The following is a 23,916-nucleotide window of genomic DNA, read 5'->3' as shown; positions in this document are numbered from 1 at the left end:
AGATCTGATTTGATGCAGTTGTTAGTTTTGGAGATGAAAATTTACAGGGTGATTCCATAATTTTTTCCTCAGAATTGAGTGATTCCATATTTTTTCCCTCTGCTTGGTCTAAAAAGTAACCGTTACTGACTGCCACTATTTTTTTCCTGATTTCTTATAGTGTTTCTTAAAGCCAGAAAATTGCCATTTGAAATGACTTTAGTTTTGTGTCATGTCTGTGATCTGCTTTTTTTCTACAAAATTAAACAACTGAATGAACATCCTCCGAGGCCGGTGATTCCATAATTTTGCCAGGGGTTGTATGTGCAGGTGGACATTCACGCCAGAGTTAAAAATGCCAATAATTGGAAGTGGGAGGCTGTCCTCTGTGCAACTCAGAGGGACATAGGTGAAAGTACATTTTACCTTTTCACCAGGTCTATACATCTTGCAACCACATTATTCTACTGTGATCACTTTCATGAAATAATATTCATAATTAATCATGATTGTGTGCTTCATGATGCATTTTGGACAGTATCCTGCCGGTTTGTGGATATTTATTTTCCTCAGAGGTCACCAAGAATACTCATATCTCAGTACAATAGTGTCACAAAACTACTAAGACACCACCAATACATGGTCAAGACAAAACATGGAATTTTAAGATATTGAACATTTTTCAACATTTCAACGTCAGGGAAACATGATATGGTGCCTGGGTTCAGAAAGATGTCAACATGACTAGTCTGATCTTGGCCTGCAGTTCAATGTACATTGTGTTTAACATTAACTTCAATATGTCTCATATTACAGAAAAATTTTAACTCATCTATAAATCATATCACATTTATAATGTAACCTGTGTGATAAGTCAATATGTGAATCTGGGTTGAGTTCCTGGTCATACTACTATCTGTGTTTTTGAACAAGATACTACACCTGGATTGTCCCAGTCTATCCAGATGTAAGATGGTACCTGCGTTGACTGGGGTAGAAACCTCCTGGCTCTGGGAAACTAACATTTGACTTCCTCAAATGGACTAGCATCCCATCCAGGTTTAGCACACCCTTACTTGCTTCAAGCTGTGGTATCTGGGGATACATATGGGCACCACAGGGCCTCGCAGCCTATATTAGACTTGCTTTATTAATGAATAGAAAATGGAGAATACATATTTTAAGATTTAAGTTTAGATTTTAAAAGACACAAGAAGATGTCTTTTCCAGATGACAGGAGAGTGTTAATTGAATCCAATCAAATCTGCTGACTTCTTTAACAACCTTGGGGCATACAGCAACCCTGTACCATGGGAATGAATAGAATTGGCACATATGGGGGGTGGATAAGAAGTTTTGAGCCTGAGCCAGAAATAGTAAGGCGTGGATCTCCATCATTTGCATTCTGAAAAACCAACATTTTGTTGGTCAGGCTCCAAACATCTCAATCACCCCTCATCCATGAAGTGCTACAAGACCTGTGAGCTAATGAATTTGATGATGATTTTTAGAAAACCATTTTTTTGTTGAATTAGTGCATTCCTGGTGGCTTAGTGGTTAGCACTGTTGCATCACAGCTAGAAGGCCATGGGATCAATTTCCACCTGTGGTGTTTCATCGTGGAGTTTGCATGTTTTCCCTGTATTTACATGGGTTCCCTCCAGGTACTTCCGGCCTTCCTCCCACTTCCCAAGACATACATAGGTGGACTGAAGACTTTAAATTGTCCATAGGTGTGCATACATGCGTGCCTGTGTTTGTTAGTCCAGATGTGGTCCTGTGACAAATTGGTGTCATATCTAGGTTTTACCATGCCTCATGCCCTCTGACTGCTGGGATAGGCTCCAGCCTCCCTGTGACCTTTAATTGGAGTGAGTGGCTGAAATTGAGTGAGTGATGATGAGTCCATCCCCTAGCTTGAATGCTGACAATGGGAATACTGGACCTTGGCTTAATTCAGACACATAAACTGCCTGTAACAGTGAAGAGGCACCGTGCCATCTACTCCATTGCCGTTATCTTATTTGAGCTAAAACTCATCCTTCTTTGACATTCAATGTGTCCTCTGTTGTTTGTTCACTCTTTCTGCCACTCGTTTATTCTCCTTTCTCTTCCATTCATTCCTCAACCCCTCCTCTGTCTTATGGCTATAGATCAGATACAAGCCAATTAAAGGGGAAGGAGTGGGTCTGGCACATATAAGGGAAACAAGGCAAATCACAGATTGATCTTTTGTTAGGGGACCACAGCAAATGTGCCAGCAAGGCACCTTGCTCCTTGAAGTTATCTTGTGGATTGTGACACTCCAATCTAATGTGCATCTGCTTGCTGGTAGAGGGTGAGCAACATGATGGAGGGCATGATACAAAGAAAGAACAGAGAGAGAGGGATGAAGTGGAATAGAGAAGTCGTTAATTATATCACAGGTTTTAGTACCAAATTTCAAAAATGTTTTTATTTTTTAAACAAAATGAATATGAATTAAAGAAGCACAGTACAAAACCATAAAGCCATCATAACAAAAAACTTGAAATGTATATATGATATAAAATAAGGACACTATATACAGTAGTGTTCAGAATAATAGTAGTGCTATGTGACGAAAAAGATTAATCCAGGTTTTGAGTATATTTCTTATTGTTACATGGGAAACAAGGTACCAGTAGATTCAGTAGATTCTCACAAATCTAACAAGGGCCAAGCAGTCATGATATCACACTCTTAAGGCTATGAAATTGGGCTATTAGTAAAAAAAAGTAGAAAAGGGGGTGGTTCACAATAATAGTAGTGTGGGGCATTCAGTCAGTGAGTTCATCAATTTGTGGAACAAGCAGGTGTGAATCAGGTGGATGAGCCAGCACCTGCTGAACATGCTTTTCTCTTTGAAAGCCTGAGGAAAATGGGACGTTCAAGGCATTTTCAGAAGAACAGTGTAGTTTGATTAAAAAAGTTGATTGGAGAGGGGAAAACTTATACACAGGTGCAAAAAATTATAGGCTGTTCATCTACAATGATCTCCAATGCTTTAAAAATGGACAAAAAAAACAGAGACGCGTGGAGGAAAAACGGAAAACAACCATCAAAATGGATAGGAAGAATAACCAGAATGGCAAAGGCTCACCCTTTGATCAGCTCCAGAATGATCAAAGACAGTCTGGAGTTACCTGTAGTGCTGTGACAGTTAGAAGACACCTGTGTGAAGCTAATTTATTTGCAAGAATCCCCCACAAAGTCCCTCTGTTAAATAAAAGACGTGCCGAAGAGTTACAATTTGCCAAAGAACACATCAACTGGCCTAAAGAGAAATGGAGGAATACTTTTGTGTACTGATGAGAGTAAAATTGTTCTTTTTGGGTCCAAGGGCCGTAGACAGTTTGTGAGATGACCCCCAAACTCTGAATTCAAGCCACAGTTCACAGTGAAGCATGGTGGTGCAAGCATCATGATAGGGCATGTTTCTCCTACTATGGTGTTGGCCTATATATCACATACCAGGTATCATGGATCAGTTTGGATATGTCAAAATACTTGAAGAGGTCATGTTACCTTATGCTGATGAGAACAATGCTTTGAAATGGGTGTTTAACAAGACAATGACCGCACACACACGAGTAAAGTAGCAAAATCTTAGTTCCAAACCAACAAAAATGAAAACCTCGCAGATGTGAAGAAATCATGAAAACTGTGGTTATACAACTAAATACTAGTTTAGTGATTCACAGGATTGCTAAAAAAGCAGTTTGAACATAATAGTTTTGATTTGTAGCGTCAACAGCAGATGCTACTATTATTGTGAACACTCCCTTTTCTACTTTTTTTACTAATAGCCCAATTTTATAGCCTTAAGAGTGTGCATATCATGAATGCTTGGTCTTGTTAGATTTGTGAGAATCTACTGAATCTACTGGTACCTTGTTTCCCATGTAACAATAAGAAATATACTCAGAACCTGGTTTAATCTTTTTAGTCACATAGCACTACTATTATTCTGAACACTACTGTAAGTGTCAGTAACCAATTTCATACAAAACACATGCATCTTTCATCTAGATTTAAAAGACTCATCATTATTAGCCTGTTATCTGACTTTGCAAAGCATTCCACAGAAAAAGTTTCTGGTGAGAAAAAGCCCAACCTTTTCTTAACCTTGGCAAAACTGTACTCAAGAGTGCACAGAACAGGTCAGTACCTAAGGTTTTAGAAGATCTATGAAGTTGGAGAGTATTAATACATTTAAAATGTTGTAAGTTAACAACAAAATGTTAAAATCAGACGTCACATGCACAGGATGCCAATGAAGTAGGGCCAAAATCATTGAAATATGGTCAAATTTTCTTGTCAGATTTACAACTCTACAATTCTCTACAGTTTTCAGTATCATTTAAAATGTTGTACATTAATGATAAAACTTTAAAATGAGGCCTCACATGCAGAGGATGCCAATGCAGTAGGGCCAAAATAGATGGAATGTGGTCAAATTTTGTTATCAGAGTAAAAATTTAAAACCGTTTCACTAGCAAGACGATGAATGTGTAGCACACCTTGTTGCAAAACGAGGCACACTGCTCTTGCTTTGTAGATGGTATTTAGAATTTACTTTTGGTCTACCATATTTATTTAATGATGATTATTTACTTATTTTGGTTTACCATGTTGGTCATCCAAATTTACCTCAGCTTTCATGAAACAATCAAGGCATTGGATTTTAAATTTTTTTGCACATTATTTATTCTACTATTATTCATTTTCTTTTTTTTTCCTGACACACCTCTTTGCCTTCTCCAGTTGTACTAATTTTCTTCATCTGCCATCCTCTGTCATGTCTCATACTTCCTTAGATCCAGGTAATAAGCTTTGTCACAGAACAGAACTGGGACTCCCTTGAAGTGTTTGATGGAGGAGACAATACGGACACTATGCTTGGCAGCTTCTCAGGTATTACTATGGGTAATATTTATGCATATATTCCTATGAATTTCTTATTTTATTTTATTTTAATTTTTTGTAATATGTTCTCAACAGCTTTTTCAGGTTTATATATACCACCAAAATCATGATCTTTTTTTTTTTTTTCCGCAAAAGTACCATTATTCAATTATTTGTTACTCATGGCTATGACTTACAACACCCAGTCATGGTTTTGCAGAAAATTGTTAAAACATTTTTTCACTGAAAATGCCCTTTTTAAGATAGGATGAGTAAATCTAGCTTCCTAATTAAAGTAATGCCCTTTTTAAGATAGAATGAGTAAATCTAGCTTCCTAATTAAAGCATCAAAACATATTAACCTCACGCAAAAAACAAACAAAAAACAAAACAACAACAAAAAAAAAAACAAATGTGTTGTAAAAGATTCCAAAAGTAACAGAAAAATTTGTATAAATCCCACATATTCATCAGAGGGCAGATGATGATTACATCACCAAAACTTAACATTGCAAATGTTCAATCACAAAAAAGCAAATGCATAAATAAAATCTGGCAGTTCATGTTATAATTATTCTTATTCAAACCCTAACTAAAATACGATACATTTCTCAACAATAAATACAAAATTAGCTTTTTTTTCATGGGCACACAATGTCATAAGAATAAGACACTGTGCTTAAATTTTCATATACAATATGAGACACATTATTATTATATGGTTGCAACACTTCTTACTCTCTGATTGGCTGATTTCCAGTCCGATATTTTCCCGTATCCAACCAGTTTACCATGACCATCAGTTCAAAATGCGTATCGTATTAATACAAAACCAGAAAGTTAAAAACATGATTAGAAAAACCAAGTCAGACATGAACATACTACATAAATATCTAAACAGCATCAGAGAAACACACAGATTGAAAGCTTACCAACTAACGACTGGACCATCTGTTAGCAAGTTCTTCACGGATGTGAAGCAAACAAGTCTCTGACTACAAGTCCAAAACCGTCAGCGGCTGTCATATTCGGGTGATACTGTAACTTTGTGTGTGTGTGTATATATATATAGTAGCCATATAATAAACCAATTATTAACCTCGCTTGCTCGGTATGTATGGACTGAGGTCTGTACCTCTGTGTTTTTCATACAGACCTCGCCAATGCTTGGCCCATACTTCCACCTCGGTCTGATTTCTCCCGTACAGACATCACACTCTGTTAATAATTCTTTATTATTAGTATTATTAATCTGTGTTTTTATGCTATTTCAGTTTGAGCTCTTTACACAAGTTACAAAAAATGTGCTCTTTGTCTTGGCTAAACAGAAGAAGTCACATTTTTACAATTCTGTTTCCCTTAATAGTTGAACTATCATGCATATGTGCACCAATTTCTGTGCACAAACATACTCTTAAACAGGCAATTGTAAAACGAACAAGCTTTTCAGCTATTTGCCAGCAGCTTATTTAGTTAGTTATGGTCTGCCCATGCAGGAGATAGCGTTACTAAACTCCGCTATTAATCTTCTCCCCAAGGCACCACCGTCCCTGCTCTCCTCAACAGCACTTCCAACCAACTCTACCTCCACTTTTTCTCTGATATTAGTGTGTCTGCTGCTGGTTTCAGGCTGGAGTACAAAAGTAAGTGTGAATCAGCTCACACGCAGTATTAAAACTGGTTGAGTGTTCAAATTGAATCCTGCTTTTGTGCTTCTGTATAAATATTTAAGTGGTGCCTTTTCTTTCCCTGTCTTCTTCCTGCTCTCTATGTTCTTTATCCTCTCAGCCGTGTCTTTGACCAGCTGTCCAGAGCCTGTGGTACCGATGAATGGCATTAAAGTTGGGGAGCGTCTTCAGATGAATAATGTGGTGTCGTTCCAGTGTGAACCTGGGTATACTCTGCAGGTAACATCTGTTTTCAGATCAAAATGTCAAGGAAAAAAAATAAACATGTTTAGTTGATGGAGTGTCAAGGTGTAGGACCGCCAAGTTTTGGAATGCATTATTATTATAATTATAATAACTAGACCACCACAGTCACGGAGTGGAAACCTCCGCCAACACAAGTTTCCAATTGCACAATTTTTTACCTTGGAAAAAAATTTCAAGTTCAAAGTCATGTTAGAAGTGGCTTTTCATAAGCTAATATACAATACAAAATATAGATGAAAAGGGCGTTTCAAAGTTTAAAACAGTCAAATAGCCCTTAAAACCGCAATTCAAATCAGATGTGGATCACACTCAGTCTATTCATTGAGAGTGCCAGTTTGCACCTCATTGTCACATATGAGAGTGATTAACTCCCTTTTGATAGAGTTATAATGCAAAATGTATATCAAATGGGCTTTTCAGTATTAAATTCAAATGCCCACAAAATCCATAATCTGAATCTGATCCAGATCAATCTTTGTCAAGTGATAGTGAGTGCCAGTCTGCATCTCACTTTCAAATATGAGAGTGACTGGGGCATGTTTGACGAAAAATATAATGTTAAATATCCATTAAATGTGGTTTTCAATGTCAAATTTAAATGGCCACAAAATGTGTAATTTGGATCAGCTCTGGATCAAACTTTTTCAGTCAATAAAGGATGCAGCCCACACAGTAAATGTTGCAGTAAAATTTACTCTGCTGGGATAGCATTTGGCCCCAGTCCAAATAGAGTTAAATATACTCTATCACAGTGCTAAGTCAACTCTATCAGTGTAAAATCAACTAATAACAAATAATATGTTTTAATTATGATAATGTAAAGGTACACATACTAGTGTAGTTGCCACAAATGTGCCCACGACACACAAAAAAATTAAACATATCGGAGTAAACCAAATGCCATTGGCTCAGTGCACAGAAATGCACTGAGAAAGCACCAACAAATGCTTTATCCCAGTTATTTTCCTCATTGCTTTCTTGAAAGGAAAAATAAGCTCCTTGTCAGATTTTTTTCAAAGACAACAATAACTATTTATATTGTAAAAATATAACGTACAGTGTTAAAAAGGACTCACCATCAACAGGAACATGGCTTCTGTCCAGTCTGCTATCACGGATGAGTTTTCATTGTTATTGTGTTGTTTGTCTCTGTTGCAGTAGATTTTTGATTTGCGGTAGATATTTTGCAAGAAATAAGTAAACAAAGAACCTGTGGGAGCAATGTGTCTCTTGGTTGAGGACATTTTAAGATTCAGTGGTTTACTCAACACGCTTTGACACACAAAAGCAGTCAGGCTTGAAACCCCCTTTGATTAATGGACAGCCCACTCTGTTGAGTTTTCTATGTTGGCCTGTAATTTGTCAATAACATATTATTACATTAATGCAGCACAATTTAACCAATTTTATTTTACATCCATTAATTCTGGGTGCATAAACTATATGAATTACTTAAAGATAATTATTTGTAAGCATTTGGCTTCCTTAAGCTTATCAAGATGAACCAAGGTTTCACAGTGCAACTGCAGAAGAAGGTTTTTGGGGACAAACAGATATAATGTTTGTATTCTGTAGACGCAGTATCCTGAGCGCTACCATTGTCATTCTCAGGGATTCATCAGGTGACATTATAACTGGCTGTTCCTTCCCTATAACCTATCCTTATCTGCTAAAACTGCATTCCAGAAAGTGCATTCATGTGTCACATCCTTTTCAACTGGTTTGACATTTTACTTTGACAGCTTTAAATGAGAAAGTGAGAAAGGTGTAACGATACATCCACAGTAGAAGGGAAGTTTTCCAAAGTCTCAATTCTGTGAATTTCTGAAAATAATTGTAATCATGTCCAGCAACAGAGCACAATAGTGCAAAGCTGTTGGAAAGTCCTTGGTTCTAGACCACACAAGTCCCATTGTCCTTATACATCTGGAGTTGCCTCAAGAAGGACATCCAGCATAAAACTTGTGCCAAATCAGTGTGTGTAAGCCATTCCACTGTGGCAACACTGAGATAAGTCAAAAAAATGAATGAATAAATCTTGTTCTTCTTCTTTCAGCTACTCCAATTAGGGGTCGCCACAGCAGATCAATTGTTTCCATTTCACCCTGTTCTCTGTAACTTCCTCTGTCCCACCAACCACCTCCATGTCCTCCCTCAGCACATCCATAAACCTCTTCTTTGGCCTCCCTCTTTTGATGCCTGGTGGTTCCATACTCAGCATCCTTCTCCCTATATACCCCGGGTCCCTTGTCTGCACATGTCCAAACCATCTCAATCGTACCCATCTGACTTTGTCTCCAAACTGTCCCACTTGAGCTGTCCCTCTGATATGTTAATTCTTAATCCTGTCCATCCTCCTCACTCCCACATCTGTAAATCTCCTCTTTGGCCTCCCTCTTCTGGTGCCTGGTGGTTCCATACTCAGCATCCTTCTCCCTATATACCCTAGGTCCCCCATCTGCACATGTCCAAAGCATCTCAATCTTACCCATCTGACTTTGTCTCCAAACCGTCCCACTTGAGCTGTCCCTCTGATATGTTCATTCCTAATCCTGTCCATCCTCCTCACTCCCAAAGAGAATAGCAACATATTCAGCTCTACCACCTCCAGCTCTGCCTCCTGTCTTTTTTTTAGTCTTAGAGATGGTGGCCACCTCTAAGCCGTACAACATATCTGGTCCCACTGCTGTCTTGTAGACTTTCCCCTTCACTCTTGCTGATATTCTTCAGTTAAAAATCACTGCTGCCACCTTTCTCCACCTGGCCTGCACTCTCTTCTTTACCTCTCTATATAGTAGACTGTATTGCGAAGCGGATAAGTGTCTGGGATTCCCCCGGATTGGATGCCAATTCATTATACGTTACTTACCCAGGCAATGCCTGTACCATATTACAGCTGGATGAATTCCGACAATGTAGATGAAATGTCATGTCCAAGAACACAAATGAGCCCTGAACTATGAAAATGAAAACAAACACTGGCCTATAAATTTTCAGTCAGACCTATCCGCCAGATGCACCTCTGTGTTCTTTGTAACAAAACCTCAAAATATGCTGTCTGGCATCAGTGGTCGCACAGATATACCCATGGGAGAATTTCATTTCAGTCAATAGTCAAAATAGGAGTTTGTTAAAAAAAAAAAAAAAGAACTGCATTTCCATAGCCCTTATTCATCTATTGCAGATACTCAAAGCACTTTACAATGATGCCTCATATGCATACACTGATGTGAGCAATGCAAGGCACTCAACTGCACACTGGGAGCAACTTGTGGCATAAGACCACCGCCTAAGGGGCCGCAGTGATTTTCCTGTTTGACAGGAAATCAAATCAAGGATCCTTTGTTCTCAAGCCCATCACTTTAACTTCTAGACATTACCTCACTAAATGTGTCCGTAGGATCAAATACTGTAGTAACTTTGGGACACTCAGCAATGTAGTCAGTGCAAAATCTGTTCTGTAGCCTCAATGGTTGCTGAGATCTAAGCACCGACTGGCATGTTGTTTTGGGTCAGTTTCAATTCAATTTCATTTATATAGCACCAAATCACAACAAAGTTGCCTCAAGTCAATTTCATGCTGTACTACATTAAATGACATTTTGTGTATATCAGCACTGTATATAATTGCTGGTACACCATCATAAACTCTTAAGGGATATTTGTTATAATAGACTGAGTAGCTGCACAGAATATTGGTTAAAGAGGAATCTCCTCCCAAAGGTCAATCACTGAGTCAGTATCAGCCACAATGTCAACAATTCAACAAGTCCAATATCATAGATATTATTACAGCCTTTTGATTATGGCTGTGTTTAATTTTCAAACTGTAGCTGAGTTTATCTAATATTTGTGAAATATGTGGCTATTTTGGTCAATGCCTCCAGAAACATTTATGAAGAAATTGTCAAGGGGTTCTTTGAGAAAAGTAGTGATTATATTCTGTATTCCATCAGTGCAACAATAAGTCTGCTCCTTTGAATAAAGCTTGACTCTCATCCTGGATGATCACCAGATACACTTGTGATGCTCCCCATCCATTGTTCACCTTTACTTCAGATAAATTTCATCAGTTTCCACATGAATTCATGTAGAGACAGGCAGCAGCTTCCAATAATTGGTGCACCAGATAACCAGCATAGGACAAGAGATTTTTTTTTCATCTTTGTATGCATTTGCCTTCCAGGGGAACTCTCATATCACCTGTATGCCCGGAACAGTAAGACGATGGAACTACCCGCCTTCCCTCTGTATAGGTAAACAGATATTCTCATTCCTTTTTGCCTCAGTTTGCTTCCACTTGCCTCTCATGTTTTCCACTTTTTTTGGCACCCCGTCATCTTGCAACTGGTCTGTTATAGAGACAGCTGGTTATTCTAAACATTATGCAAATTTCCTCAGACCAAGATCCCAGTGTAAAGAGTTGTGATGCTTGTTATGTTGAATGAAAGAAGCAATTGTTTACCATATAACTGCACCCTGTAGGTGATGCACATTGTGCCACTCCTACAGGGAGTCATACTTCACATGACGGAACACTTTAAAAGCCACGCACAACTTAACTGTTGAATTTCTCAAAATGGAGAAAATACGAGCTAAAAAAACAACAACAAGGGGCACTCAGAGAGTGCAGGAACCACAATATGTTTTTGACAGGGAATCATGCTAATTTATTCTCTCTTTGGTGATACCATAAGGTATCTATCTGTGAGGCCTCAACATTGGATGTATTATATCCAAAACTGAACCACTTTATCCTTGACCAACATACAATCATTCCACCATGTTTATTCCATCTTGGCTCAAAATGAATCAAACATTTACAAACTTCGGTTTGACATTTTAAGGTCATCCAAGAGCAAAGGCCAAATGACCAATAGAAAGTTGATGTATGACTACAAACCAGTGTCAAATTACAACCATACTTGTATCTTGAATCATTTCCTGGGAATAGCCAATCTAGTATATAATCACTGTGCCAACAATTTGGCTAAAATTATACACTGGTCTGTGATATTGACTTTACCTGATGTTTATTAGAGTCATATAACTTTGTCAAAAGACTCCAATTCACCAACTTTGGTCAAAAACTGAGCAAAACCCTTCTTCCTATTTTGTTCACTCACTCTCTGAGACACATGCCCAGAAGCTATACCACCACATTCATTATTGCATGAGGTTACAACAAGTCATCTACGTGTTTGAGATTTTGAACAGGTTTTTTTTGTTTGTTTTGTTTTTTCAAACATTTAGGCTAAATGGAATTACAACAGGTGCCTCCTTGATTATGTACGTTGACTCTTGGTGCTCGTGAATTTGTGTTGACAAGTGGGTTCTATTTATAGGAACAATCTACTGTTTCCTACTTAGTTCCATCTCAGGCCATGATTGGTTGAAGTTCAGGGAAGATTAATCACTTTTACAGGCATCAGCAGTTTCCTGATTGCCTCACGTGCTTTCTGCTGGCACAGGATAACTTTTAACCCCTGGCTTAAGTTTTTAAAACTGAAGAAGTAAGTTGATGAGTCGAGAAATGTCTTGAAAACCATCAAGAAGTGCTCTTGCTGTGAAATGGAGTTCTAGATCGCTAGATAACTGAAAACTTTCATGTAACCACAAACTAATTATTTACAGAAACACAATTTTTGGATTTAGTGTGACTGACATCAGCTCTTTGTCTCATTTCTGTCTTAATCTTCTTCCCTGTGATTTCCTTGTGAAATTGGTTAGTGACATTTATATAGCCTACTTATTTTATATATATATATATATATATATATATATATATATATATATATATATATATATATATATATATATATATATATATATATAAATTTTTTATCATGTATATACATTTCAAGTTTTTTGTTATGATGGGGTTTATGGTTTGTACTGTACTTGTTTAATTCATATTGTTTTTAATTGTGTCTAATTATTTCCAATAAAACACTCTGATTTGGAACTAAAACCTGTGATAAAAAGGTCTTCTTCTTCATTTTCTTTGTGTATTACACATGCTAGATAATTTCCTACACTGACCTACTACAGTATCCCTTGGTTTGCACAACACTAGACCCTAGACTTAAATGACCCACTGCAATGATGGGAGTGATACAGGCAAATTAGATCATGTTCAACGTCTGTATAATCAACTTCAGGGATTTCTGAAATTTTATCAAGATTTTTCCATGCATGAATATGGAAAATATATTTAAAGTAACAAGTAAAGACATCTTTCATGCCATCTTCCCCACCCCAAGCTGCTTTTCTTTGTCTTTTTGGGAGTCCAAGTTGTCATTTGTGGGGAATAATACACCTCCCCACACTCACTCACACACCCAGTACCCCCCTGTAATTTGAACCATGATGGCCAACCTATCAAACCTTTCTCAACGTCTCATCCTTTTTCAGATTTTGGCTTTGAGGATGCTAATAATTTTCTCTGTCACATTTTGGCCAGCTCAATGTGGAGGAATCCGGGAAGAACTGGAAGGCATGATTCTTAGTCCTGGATTCCCTGGCAACTATCCCAGCAATAGTGACTGCACCTGGAGAATCTACCTGCCCATTGGTTATGGTAAGCAACTCCTGCGACATCTTGACATTGAAGAACCTTTAATTATGTGACTTGTAGTCCTCAGTTTTGAAGTAACACCAACTATTTTATAAAGAGAGGTGAATGTCATTCTAATATTCGAACCTCAAGGCTAGATTTGTGCTCTGCTCTAAGCCTGTGTGGCATTAAAAAAAAACACACACACTCGAGAGTAGCATGGGTAGACTAAAAAAAATGGCTGTCAGACAGGTGTTGGGATGTCTAAACTGTACAACCTTTGAGAGAAGCTGACTAATGCTTTTTTCTTGTTTCTTTTTTCCAGGGGCCCATATTCAGTTCCTCAACTTCTCTACTGAAGCCAACCATGACTTTCTGGAGATACGAAATGGGCCACTAGAGACCAGTGCAGTGATTGGACGATTCAGCGGCCATGACATACCTTCGTCCCTACTCACCAGCTCCCATGAGACAACCATATATTTCCATAGTGACCATTCACAAAACAAACCAGGTTTCAGGTTTGAGTACCAAGGTAGGACATAACTACTAAGGGACCTCTGTCATTTACATATACACTCAACAAAAATATAAGCACAACACTTTTGGTTTTGATCCCATTTTGTATGAGATGAACTCAAAGATCTAAAACTTTTTCCACGTACACAATATCACCATTTCCCTCAAATATTGTTCACAAACCAGGCTAAATCTGTGATAGTGAGCACATCTCCTTTGCTGAGATAATCCATCCAACCTCACAGGTGTGCCATACCAAGATGCTGATTAGACACCATGATTAGTGCACAGGTGTGCCTTAGACTGCCCACAATAAAAGGCCACTCTGAAAGGTGCAGTTTTATCACACAGCACAATGCCACAGATGTCTCAAGATTTGAGGGAGCGTGCAATTGGCATGCTGACAGCAGGAATGTCAACCAGAGCTGTTGCTCATGTATTGAATGTTCATTTCTCTACCATAAGCCATCTCCAAAGGTGTTTCAGAGAATTTGGCAGTACATCCAACCAGCCTCACAACCGTAGACTACGTGTAAGCACACCAGCCCAGGACCTCCACATCCAGCATGTTCACCTCCAAGATTGTCTGAGACCAACCACTCGGACAGCTGCTGAAACAATCGGTTTGCATAACCAAAGAATTTCTGCACAGACTGTCAGAAACCGTCTCAGGGAAGCTCATCTGCATGCTCGTCATCCTCATCGGGGTCTCGACCTGACTCCAGTTCGTCATCGCAACTTCGCACAGCCATTGAAGAGGAGCGGACCAACATTCCACAGGCCACAATTGACAACCTGATCAACTCTATGCGAAGGAGATGTGTTGCACTGCATGAGGCAAATGGTGGTCACACCAGATACTGACTGGTATCCCCCCCCCAATAAAACAAAACTGCACCTTTCAGAGTGGCCTTTTATTGTGGACAGTCTAAGGCACACCTGTGCACTAATCATGGTGTCTAATCAGCATCTTGGTATGGCACACCTGTGAGGTGGGATGGATTATCTCAGCAAAGGAGAAGTGCTCACTATCACAGATTTAGACTGGTTTGTGAACAATATTTGAGGGAAATGGTGATATTGTGTATGTGGAAAAAGTTTTAGATCTTTGAGTTCATCTCATACAAAATGAGAGCAAAACCAAAGTGTTGCATTTATATTTTTGTTGAGTATATGTTTTATTACTGTAAAAGTGAAAGTTATAGAGATAATTTTTGACTTTTTTTGTTCACTTATATACTGCTGTTGGTGGTTCACTGAGAGGTGTATCCATGGAAAACCATAATGTTACTTAACTAGGCGAATAACAAACTAATCAAATAACAAAGCTAGTAAATTCCCTCAATCTATAAATGTCTGTATATGAAATATTTGATCACCTCAGAGATTTCCGCACCATGTGCCAATAAAAAGCTTGACTGCACATGCACATGGCTGAAAGTGGAAAACAATTGTTTAAATGCAAGAAGCATGCAAAGTTTGTATTTCATGATTCAACCAACGAGACAGCAAATCAAAATCTCCCAATTGCCTACTGATTATAATTAGGTGTACATTAGCATATAAATCAAACATTATATTTGCGCGCCCCCCCCCCCCCCACACACACACACACACACACTCTTCTGCATTATTTGCAACTTGGAGTTATCTCCAGCAAAGGAAAGCTGTGATCCACAGGAATCAATTTATTTTATATTATTTATATCCTGGCTCTTCAAGGCTCACTGCCTGCTCTGCTTTTGTATCTAAGGGGCAGAAAATAGGAAAAAACTATTTACCCACACAACTGCATCATTCTTTTCTGCCACAAGTCAAACCTGCCCTTGGCATTTTTTTGTCTCCGTTGGAAAACTCTCGGTAGCGAATATGAGAAAGAGGAGGTGGTAGAAGAGTGGAGTTGGAGGATTGAGTGGGAGGTTGAGCACAAGCAGGAAGAGCAACGGAACAACAAATACTGATTTATGAAAAATAATAAGAAAATAAGAAAAATAAATAAGGAAAATAATAAGAAGGCATGCTGCTGTAATGATGTTGTCTGAACATTCTCGACTATATTACCACTTTACAATCCAAAGTAATTATTAGATTAGTGCACCGGTAAGAACAACACAACACAAATCGTGATTCACAGGCCATGATGAGATCATATTGTGACACACTGAAACATGATTCATATTGCACTACACTGCCAACCCAGTTTCACGGATTGTCATGATTCAGCAGCATGAAATATACATTAACCTATTGGTTTGTTATATTGTCACGAAAAGTGCAAAATTTTCATAATGGGAGCACAAATTCATTCAAATGAATTCCGTGATGGCTGCACATAATGAAAAGTGCAGTGGGTGGGGGTGGAGGGTGGTAAGGGTGATTAGGGTTAGGGGAAGGTTTAGGGTTAGGTTATGGTTAGGGGAAGGAGCAGGGCTAGGTTATGGTTAAGTTAGGGTTGGGGGTAGGAGTAGGGTTAGTAATAGTGAGTAAAAAAAAAAGTCACGAAAATTTTAATCATTTCATGACTGGAGGATGAAAAAATACAAAAAATAAACAAATAAATAAAAGTGAGACTGGGCTGAATATTCTACATGATTTCCTGCAAATTTAAACATAGGGCTGAGAATGCAACTTCTTTTGCACCACCTGTAGAGTCTTATATTTATATCACATTATGCTGATGACTCATTGATTTAAAATCATGTCATTGAAAAATTTCCATTCCTCTTCATTAGAATGCCATTTGCATTGCACAGGGTCAAGGGGTTTTCAGATGTCGGCATCATACATCAAAATCTAATGTCTACTGCCCAGATTTTGATGCATATCATTATAAAAAAAGTTAACTTCTTCCCCAAAGATGAATAAACAAGTAACCCCCATCATTGTATAATATATTTTGCGCTACAGACAACTTTTTTCTTGAAATACTTCCTTGCCAGTTGCATGATATAAGGTGACCTGAAGTGAAAGATTCCACAAGATGATTTGCATACCATTTATTTTACCTCGTCGCAAAATCTAGACACTCTGTAATGTGTTGGTGATTTGGGAATCACATAACGCAGTGTAACTCCGTGTTTGCTATATTCCTAAAGCTGAGGTTTATAACAATGCCAAATTTGTAAATGTTTATTTATTTAAATAATTTCTCTATCTGATTTAAAAATAAAGGCACTACTCACCCTTGAGGTAACACCAGAAGCAACACGTTCTCGTTACGGGGAGGTGACCAGCCTACTTGTTCGACAGTGATATCTACAGTAGTGGAGGCTGTAGTGATTACTGGTGTTTGAGGGAAATTTAAATCCGTTTAATGTATTGATGTGATGAGAGAAAAATAGATGCACTGTCATTGAAAATAATATATACTTATTCACAGCCCATATAAGTCTGACTGTGTCAAACCATGCCTGAAGAACATGGCCTTATTCTGAAGGTTGATATGTTCCTGAGTTGTATTAAATCTTGTCCTTATGTGTGTCCTTCAGCGTATGAGTTGCATGAATGTCCTGATCCAGAGCCTTTTCGTCATGGAGTGGTTGTGGGTGCTGGCTATAATGTGGGCCAGTCCATTTCCTTTGAGTGTCACCCTGGGTACCAGCTAATGGGACATTCTATCCTCACTTGTGAGCATGGCACCACTCGAAATTGGGACTACCCGTTTCCACGCTGTGAAGGTAAGCAGTCCAATAATGTAACAGCCCAAATATTATCTCGATTTAATATGTTTAATAATTTGCAGAGTCTTCTGAATAAAGTTGCTAGCTATATTTCCTAATCAACACATCCAAAGTTCTATTAGAGTGTCAACTTTCTACTGATACTCACAGTATCAGTACAGGATACTACTCTGAAGAATGCAGCGATTATGACTAGAAATTATGAAAAATGCAATTAAACTGGATTATCATTCCCCGTTATTGATGCAAATGCTATTCAACTAAACTTATCATGCACAAGTGTAAGCAAGTGAAAGGTAATAAGGGACAGAATTGAAAGAATATCTATTATGTTCATTTTCTTCTACCTTGTCCTTGACACATTTTTGCACTCTGTTGGTGGATTATTCAATAAGGGAGAGAAAATTACAGAGGAAGGTGATGGCCATGACACTGGATGTGGGAATGGGTGAGCAGGGAGATAAATGGAAGTAAGAGAAGGTGCAACAGAGTGAAATAAAGCGAGAACAGGAGATAGAGTTGATTCTGTCACAGCTATTTAAGTTAATAAAGTCCTAGGCTTTTCAATATTCATGTGAAAGAAGATATGGATTACTGCCAGCCAACACATTGAAGACCCGACACATGATTGTTTTTGTCCCCTGTCTTTGGGTGTTGTCTAATATGACTTAAAGATCATGCATATCCATTTGCTATGTCTATAACTGTATGTGTGCTCAATGCAACAAGGAGAAATATTTGTGCATTTTCCCAAATGCTCAGTGGATGTCAACTGTGATCCTCAGGGACCAGTGAAGTGGACATGTTCCACCTGTCCCTGCTGCAATGAGAGATAATTAACATAATCAGGTGTGCTCAGACAATTACGAGGCAGTAGACACTCAGTTTAACCAGTCATGTATTGTTAGAGCGCTGAGACATGGTTACTGTTACTGAGGATCAATAACATGTCTTATTGATTAGATTTAAGAAATAGAGGAAACAAAGAGTGTTTGTGGAAATGGGGATATTTATATTCATCATAAAACATGGTGTGTTCTCCCTGTTTCGAACCAGAAGAGGTCAGTACGTATTGTGCTATGTGGGTGTTCATCTTCATCCATGTTTGAGGGCCAGGCTAACTAAGGCAATATAATGATGGAAATATTTTGCTGGCTCCGGTTAGGCTGAACAATGCCTAGATTAGTCTACCTCAGTGGTTTTCAAACTGTGACCCCCCCCCCCCCCCAAAAAAAGGGGGGCACCAGAGTTTTCAGGGGAGGGGCAAAAAATAACTTTAAACACTGTTAACCAACAAAAGAAGAAGGGGGAAAAAGAAAAAAAAAAAACAATAACTAACATGCCAGGAGCAAAATGGAATTTTTTTTAGTCCATAAATCTACCAGTGAGAGGACAGAGTTTGGGGCAACCAAAAAAAGAAGGTAGAGGATGATCTTCATTTGCTCCTCTCCACAGTGCATCCTGCATCAAGACCCAGACTCATTGCTCACAGTAAACAAGAGGTGAGACTAGATGAGACTTGGGACTAGATGAGAGACTAAAAATGTATAGAAGTTGAATTAATGCTATTTATGTTAAAACGTGTTAGTTATGTCAAAGATGTTTAAAAAGACACAGAGGTTTAATTGTAAAAAAAAAAAAAAAGAAGATGTTTAAAATATGACATAAGGTAAAAATAGAAAAATTGAAAGTTCTTTAAAAACCTGTTTAAAATCTTCACAAATGCTGTAAAATGTGTATATGCATAGACAGTTCCTTAAAAACACACAAATATATTTAAAATGTGTTTAAGATGTGTAAAAGAATAAAAACAAACACACAAAGATGTTGAAATTGTGTGTATGTGTGTCTGTGGGGTGGGGGGGCACAGCTATTCATTTGTTCTCTGAGGGGCAGCCCACTCTCCCACACTTTGAAAACCCCTGGTAACATGTGCAACAAACTACAGGGTCAAATATTGACAATATCAAGGAATAATTTTAGAATGTCCGACGTGTTGATTACCTTTAACAATTTAATAATTATGCCAAGAGAAATGTATTTTTATTATCCAGTGTTGTGTTACAACTGACATAATTGTGGTAATTTGTATTTTAGATCAGTTTGTTCTTCAGTAGGATAGTTGTTAAAAAAAAGCCTCGTAAATTTGATAGCCACTAACATTTTGACTTGATATGCACTCCAAACTATATTAATTTGTGGCATTTACTCTTTGATGGAACCAATGCAATGGAATGCAGTGTGTATTCCCATTGTAAATGCCACATACAGCCTTGTGTCCCTGTGTTTCTGTGCATTAATATGATTTGTATTCATCTGGATGTGTGCTCTGCTGTGTATTTATCATCTAAAATGACCAGAAGAACATAGTTCTTGACACGTCTGACTGTGAGTGTAATTGGATTGGCATTAATGCAGTGGTCCTGGTGTGAACAGGTGATGCACAGTATCATGGAATCAGATGGCAGACTTCATTTTTTAATGGCATGGCTATGCCTAAACATTGATTTATTGCCATTGCAACTCAATTTAATCTAATGAAAATGTTTCTCTTTTTCTGTGTAATTTTTAGGGTCAATTTAATATTTTATTGTATGGTGTGCCTGCAGACATATGTGTGCTACAAATGTAAAGGTTGATGCATTTGCATTTTAACTGGGATGCAACTTAAGAGTTAAAATGATCTGTACTCTGCACCAACTATAGTCATACGAGGTCTGTGAGAAAAGTATCCGACCTTTTTATTTTATGCAAAAAATATATGGAATTGATTCATATGTTTTTACATCAGCCAAGCTTGAACCTTCAGGCACATGCGTGAGTTTTTTCACGCCTGTCGTTTGCATCATTCGCCTGTGGGCAGGCTTTGAGTGAGCACTGGTCCACCCCTCTCGTGGTTTTTTCATTGCGAGTAAATGGCGGAATGATTTGGGCTTTGTTCCATCACAATTTTTTCAGAAATTGTTAGAGACAGGCAGCTGGAAACCATTCTGAAAATTCCCATGGCTTTCGGTGAAAATTTTATGGGCTTCACAGAGATTAAGGAGTGTTACTACCGCTTTAAGGACGGCCCACAATGGTGCACGGTGCACCACGCCCACCAGATAGGAAATTCTGACACATACGGAAAAAAAAAAAACATTTCGATGGAAATCTGAATGGTGTAAATGATGAGGCGGCAATAGCTCAGTTGGCTCCCATCCAGTCAAAAATCTCCGTATTTCCATTAGAATGTTTGAGTAAGTAATTTAAGTGTCTTGCCCAAGGACAAGACACTTAACTTACTTTGCCTGTGTATGAATGAAGTGGTGGTCGGAGGGGCCATAGGCCCAGAATTGCAGCCAGTTTGTCCCGGGGCAGCACTACACAGGTAGCTTACTACCACCAATGTGCAAGTGAATGAATAATGCAACTTGTAAAGTGATTTGGGTGTCTTTAAAAATTCAAGCCATTATTATTAAAAAATCATTTGAGCCACCCAGTGGTCTAGTTGGCAAATATCACTTGAGCCACTTTGAGCAATTTTTCTATCCCTCTATCAAGGTGTATCATCTAATTTTTTTTCCATCCTACATCCCTGGCTCAGGGTGTCTCAACTGTTATTCTAGACCCAGTGTCAAGATTGCTCAAGTAATATTTCCATACTACACCACTGGTTGAAGGTGGCAGAAGTGAACTAGCAGCTAGCTTCACCAATCAAATATTTGTATCATCTATCACAAGTTTTTGTTTGCATTTTGATCACCAAAAAATGTGTCTAAACCTTGTCCTATGTAAAAGTGTCCATGTGTGTGGCTACCCAGCAGTAAACTGTGTAAACACATTGGTTTAATTGAGAGGAACATCGTTGATCCAGCCTTCAAACACTGATTCAGTCATGTGAATACATTTTCTTTCATCGGGATGAAAAACACATTGATTCTTGTTACCACTACTTTCATGTTTTGAGATTTTCAACATATCACAGGACTTTTAGGCCACTGCTGTTCTTTGGCTATAGTATGTTCTGCATTATCCATTCTTTTGTTTCTCAAAACAGATTTTAACTGCTGGTTGCATGATACCTCCATACCCTTCCACAATCTAATTTCACATAAAGTGGCTGTGTGGCTGCATAATGTCACTTGTATATGTGGCTGTTTACCATATAGTGTATGCAAGTTGAAAGCAAATACTGAATGTGTGCTTAAAGTACTGAGTGTCTGCTTTAATTTTATGTTATGTGCTTCTATTCAAGTAAATATTGTCTGAAGTGCAACACTTGTGTTCGTGGTTTTCCATTTTAATTATCCAAAAGTAACTGTGGACTTGACCGTCTAAGATTTTGTTGACAGATGTGTGTTATTTGCTCATAACCTTATTTACAAGTGAGCATATGGAAGGTCTAGAGTCAGTTTCAAGGATTTTTTTTTTTCTCATTTGGAAGCTGCCATGACTACCTGCCAAACTGAAATCCAAAGTCCTGTAATTGGCAGTGGAGCAAGGCACTGTTAGGCTGAAAAACCACAATGACTCATAAAGGCCACAAAAAAACTAAATCAACAGTTCTTGAGGTTTTGTTACATATTTAATGGCTGTGCACCCCTTTATCTTGCAGCAGTGGTTGAGCCCCATGTGACTGCAAATGCCTTGCTGGTGTATTGTACAAAATTAGGGTGAAGAATGAATCAGCAGGCTATAGATCCATTGCATATTATTCTACAACTTTCAAGTGGCTTGATATAGGTGTTTGATGGTGCCAATATCTTTACAGGAGAGCAAAAGTGCTAGTCTATATACGAGTAATCCTGTTGCCTCCTGTCTTCCTATCTGGTTGTGCGACTTGCAAACTCACCAGTTACCTACACTCAAAAAAAATAAAAAATAAAATAAAATAAAAAGATGCATTGGAAAACTCAATATTTCACAGGATTTCCATCTAATAAATATATGTAGTCTCAACTAAATTAAGTTACATTGTGGATGTGCTTTGTTTGAGTTGGGGCTACTCAACTCAAACAAAGCACATCCATGCAAGATAAATTAATTTAATTTAGTTGGGACTACATATATTTATTAGATGGAAATTCTGTCCATAATTGAATTGAGTTCATCCATTGAATCATCTATTCACTCAAAAAATTTACTCATTGGATTGGATTTCCATCTAAAAAATATATGTAGTCTCAACTAAATTAAGATATATTATGGATGTGATTTTTTTTTTTTTTTTTTTTTTAAGTTGGGGCTACAAATATTTATTAGATGGAAATCCTGCACATAATTGAACTGAGTTCACTCTGAGTCACCTGTTCATTCAAAAAACTGACTCATTCAATTAGATTTCCATCTAAAAAAAAATATGTAGTCCCAAATAAATTAAGTTACATTATGGCTGTGCTTTGAGTAGGTGCTACATATATTTATTCGATAGAAATCCTGCCCATAACTGAATTGAGTTCACTCAATGAGTCATCTGGTCACTCAAAAACTGACTCACTGGATTGGATTTCCATCTAAAAAAAATATATAGTCCCAACTAAATTAAGGTACGTTATGGATGTGCTTTATTTGAGTTGGGGCTACATATATTTATGAGATGGAAATCCTGTACATAATTGAATTGAGTTCATCCAGTGAGCCATGTTTTGAGTGTTGGGCAACAACTAGATGTCTTTAGAAGAAGGTTTCTTTGGAGGATCCTTTAGTATTGCTGCAATAACTTCATGTCAAGGGAGAGTTTACTTAGTGAAACTAAGTCTAAAAAGTATTGGATTGTGATGAAGCATCAGCTGTGACAGTTAAACAATGGAAAAAAAAACACTCATCATCTAAAACATACTATTTAAAGGGAAGTGTCAAACCCAACCATTTCTCAAACACTTATTATGTTTTATGTTAATATTTAAAGCATCCACACACATAACACAATTAAGTCTAAAGAAGCTTGCCAGTTGTTGTCGTCACCGGAGGCACACCTTCGCACAGTGTTCAGGGTTTAATTAATCAGTCTGATCGATAGCTCATTTAGCAGGTGAAGCTGCAGCAGAGGGGGCACTCAGCCACAGGCAGCTGTACAACATGCACAACCTGTGTGAGAACAGTGGATAAAACATGTAGCCTCTGCTTTGGGGATTTATTTTTACCATTTGGCAACCAAGACTGTGCTGTTAATCTGAATACCCGAAAGATGTCTGTAATACCACGATTACAGCCCCTTCATGGCATTTTCTGCCCCACCACAGTGAATTTGGTTGTTCTCTGAGGACACCAGCAGAGATGTTCGGCTTGGAATATTAGGCTAATCATTAAAGTGTGCAAAAAAAAACAAAAAAAACAAACA

At 38.0% G+C, this 23,916-nt stretch overlaps 1 protein-coding gene across 1 annotated transcript in view; it reads left to right on the top strand.

Annotated features, from left to right (window-relative positions):
- Window positions 1-23,916, top strand: part of csmd2 (CUB and Sushi multiple domains 2) — a 662,931-nt gene that overhangs the window by 508,266 nt on the left and 130,749 nt on the right. The window contains exons 37-43 of the mRNA XM_034160153.1: window positions 4,818-4,914; window positions 6,444-6,548; window positions 6,694-6,812; window positions 11,026-11,095; window positions 13,303-13,419; window positions 13,721-13,930; window positions 17,403-17,591. Coding sequence (XP_034016044.1) covers window positions 4,818-4,914; window positions 6,444-6,548; window positions 6,694-6,812; window positions 11,026-11,095; window positions 13,303-13,419; window positions 13,721-13,930; window positions 17,403-17,591 — 907 coding nt within the window. The remainder of the gene's footprint in view (window positions 1-4,817; window positions 4,915-6,443; window positions 6,549-6,693; window positions 6,813-11,025; window positions 11,096-13,302; window positions 13,420-13,720; window positions 13,931-17,402; window positions 17,592-23,916) is intronic.

This window comes from Thalassophryne amazonica, chromosome 20 (genome assembly GCF_902500255.1).
Source record: "Thalassophryne amazonica chromosome 20, fThaAma1.1, whole genome shotgun sequence".
Classification (NCBI taxonomy): Eukaryota; Metazoa; Chordata; class Actinopteri; order Batrachoidiformes; family Batrachoididae; genus Thalassophryne; species Thalassophryne amazonica.
The sequence above is the reverse complement of the archived record's forward strand: the minus strand, read 5'-3'. Positions and strand labels throughout refer to the sequence as shown.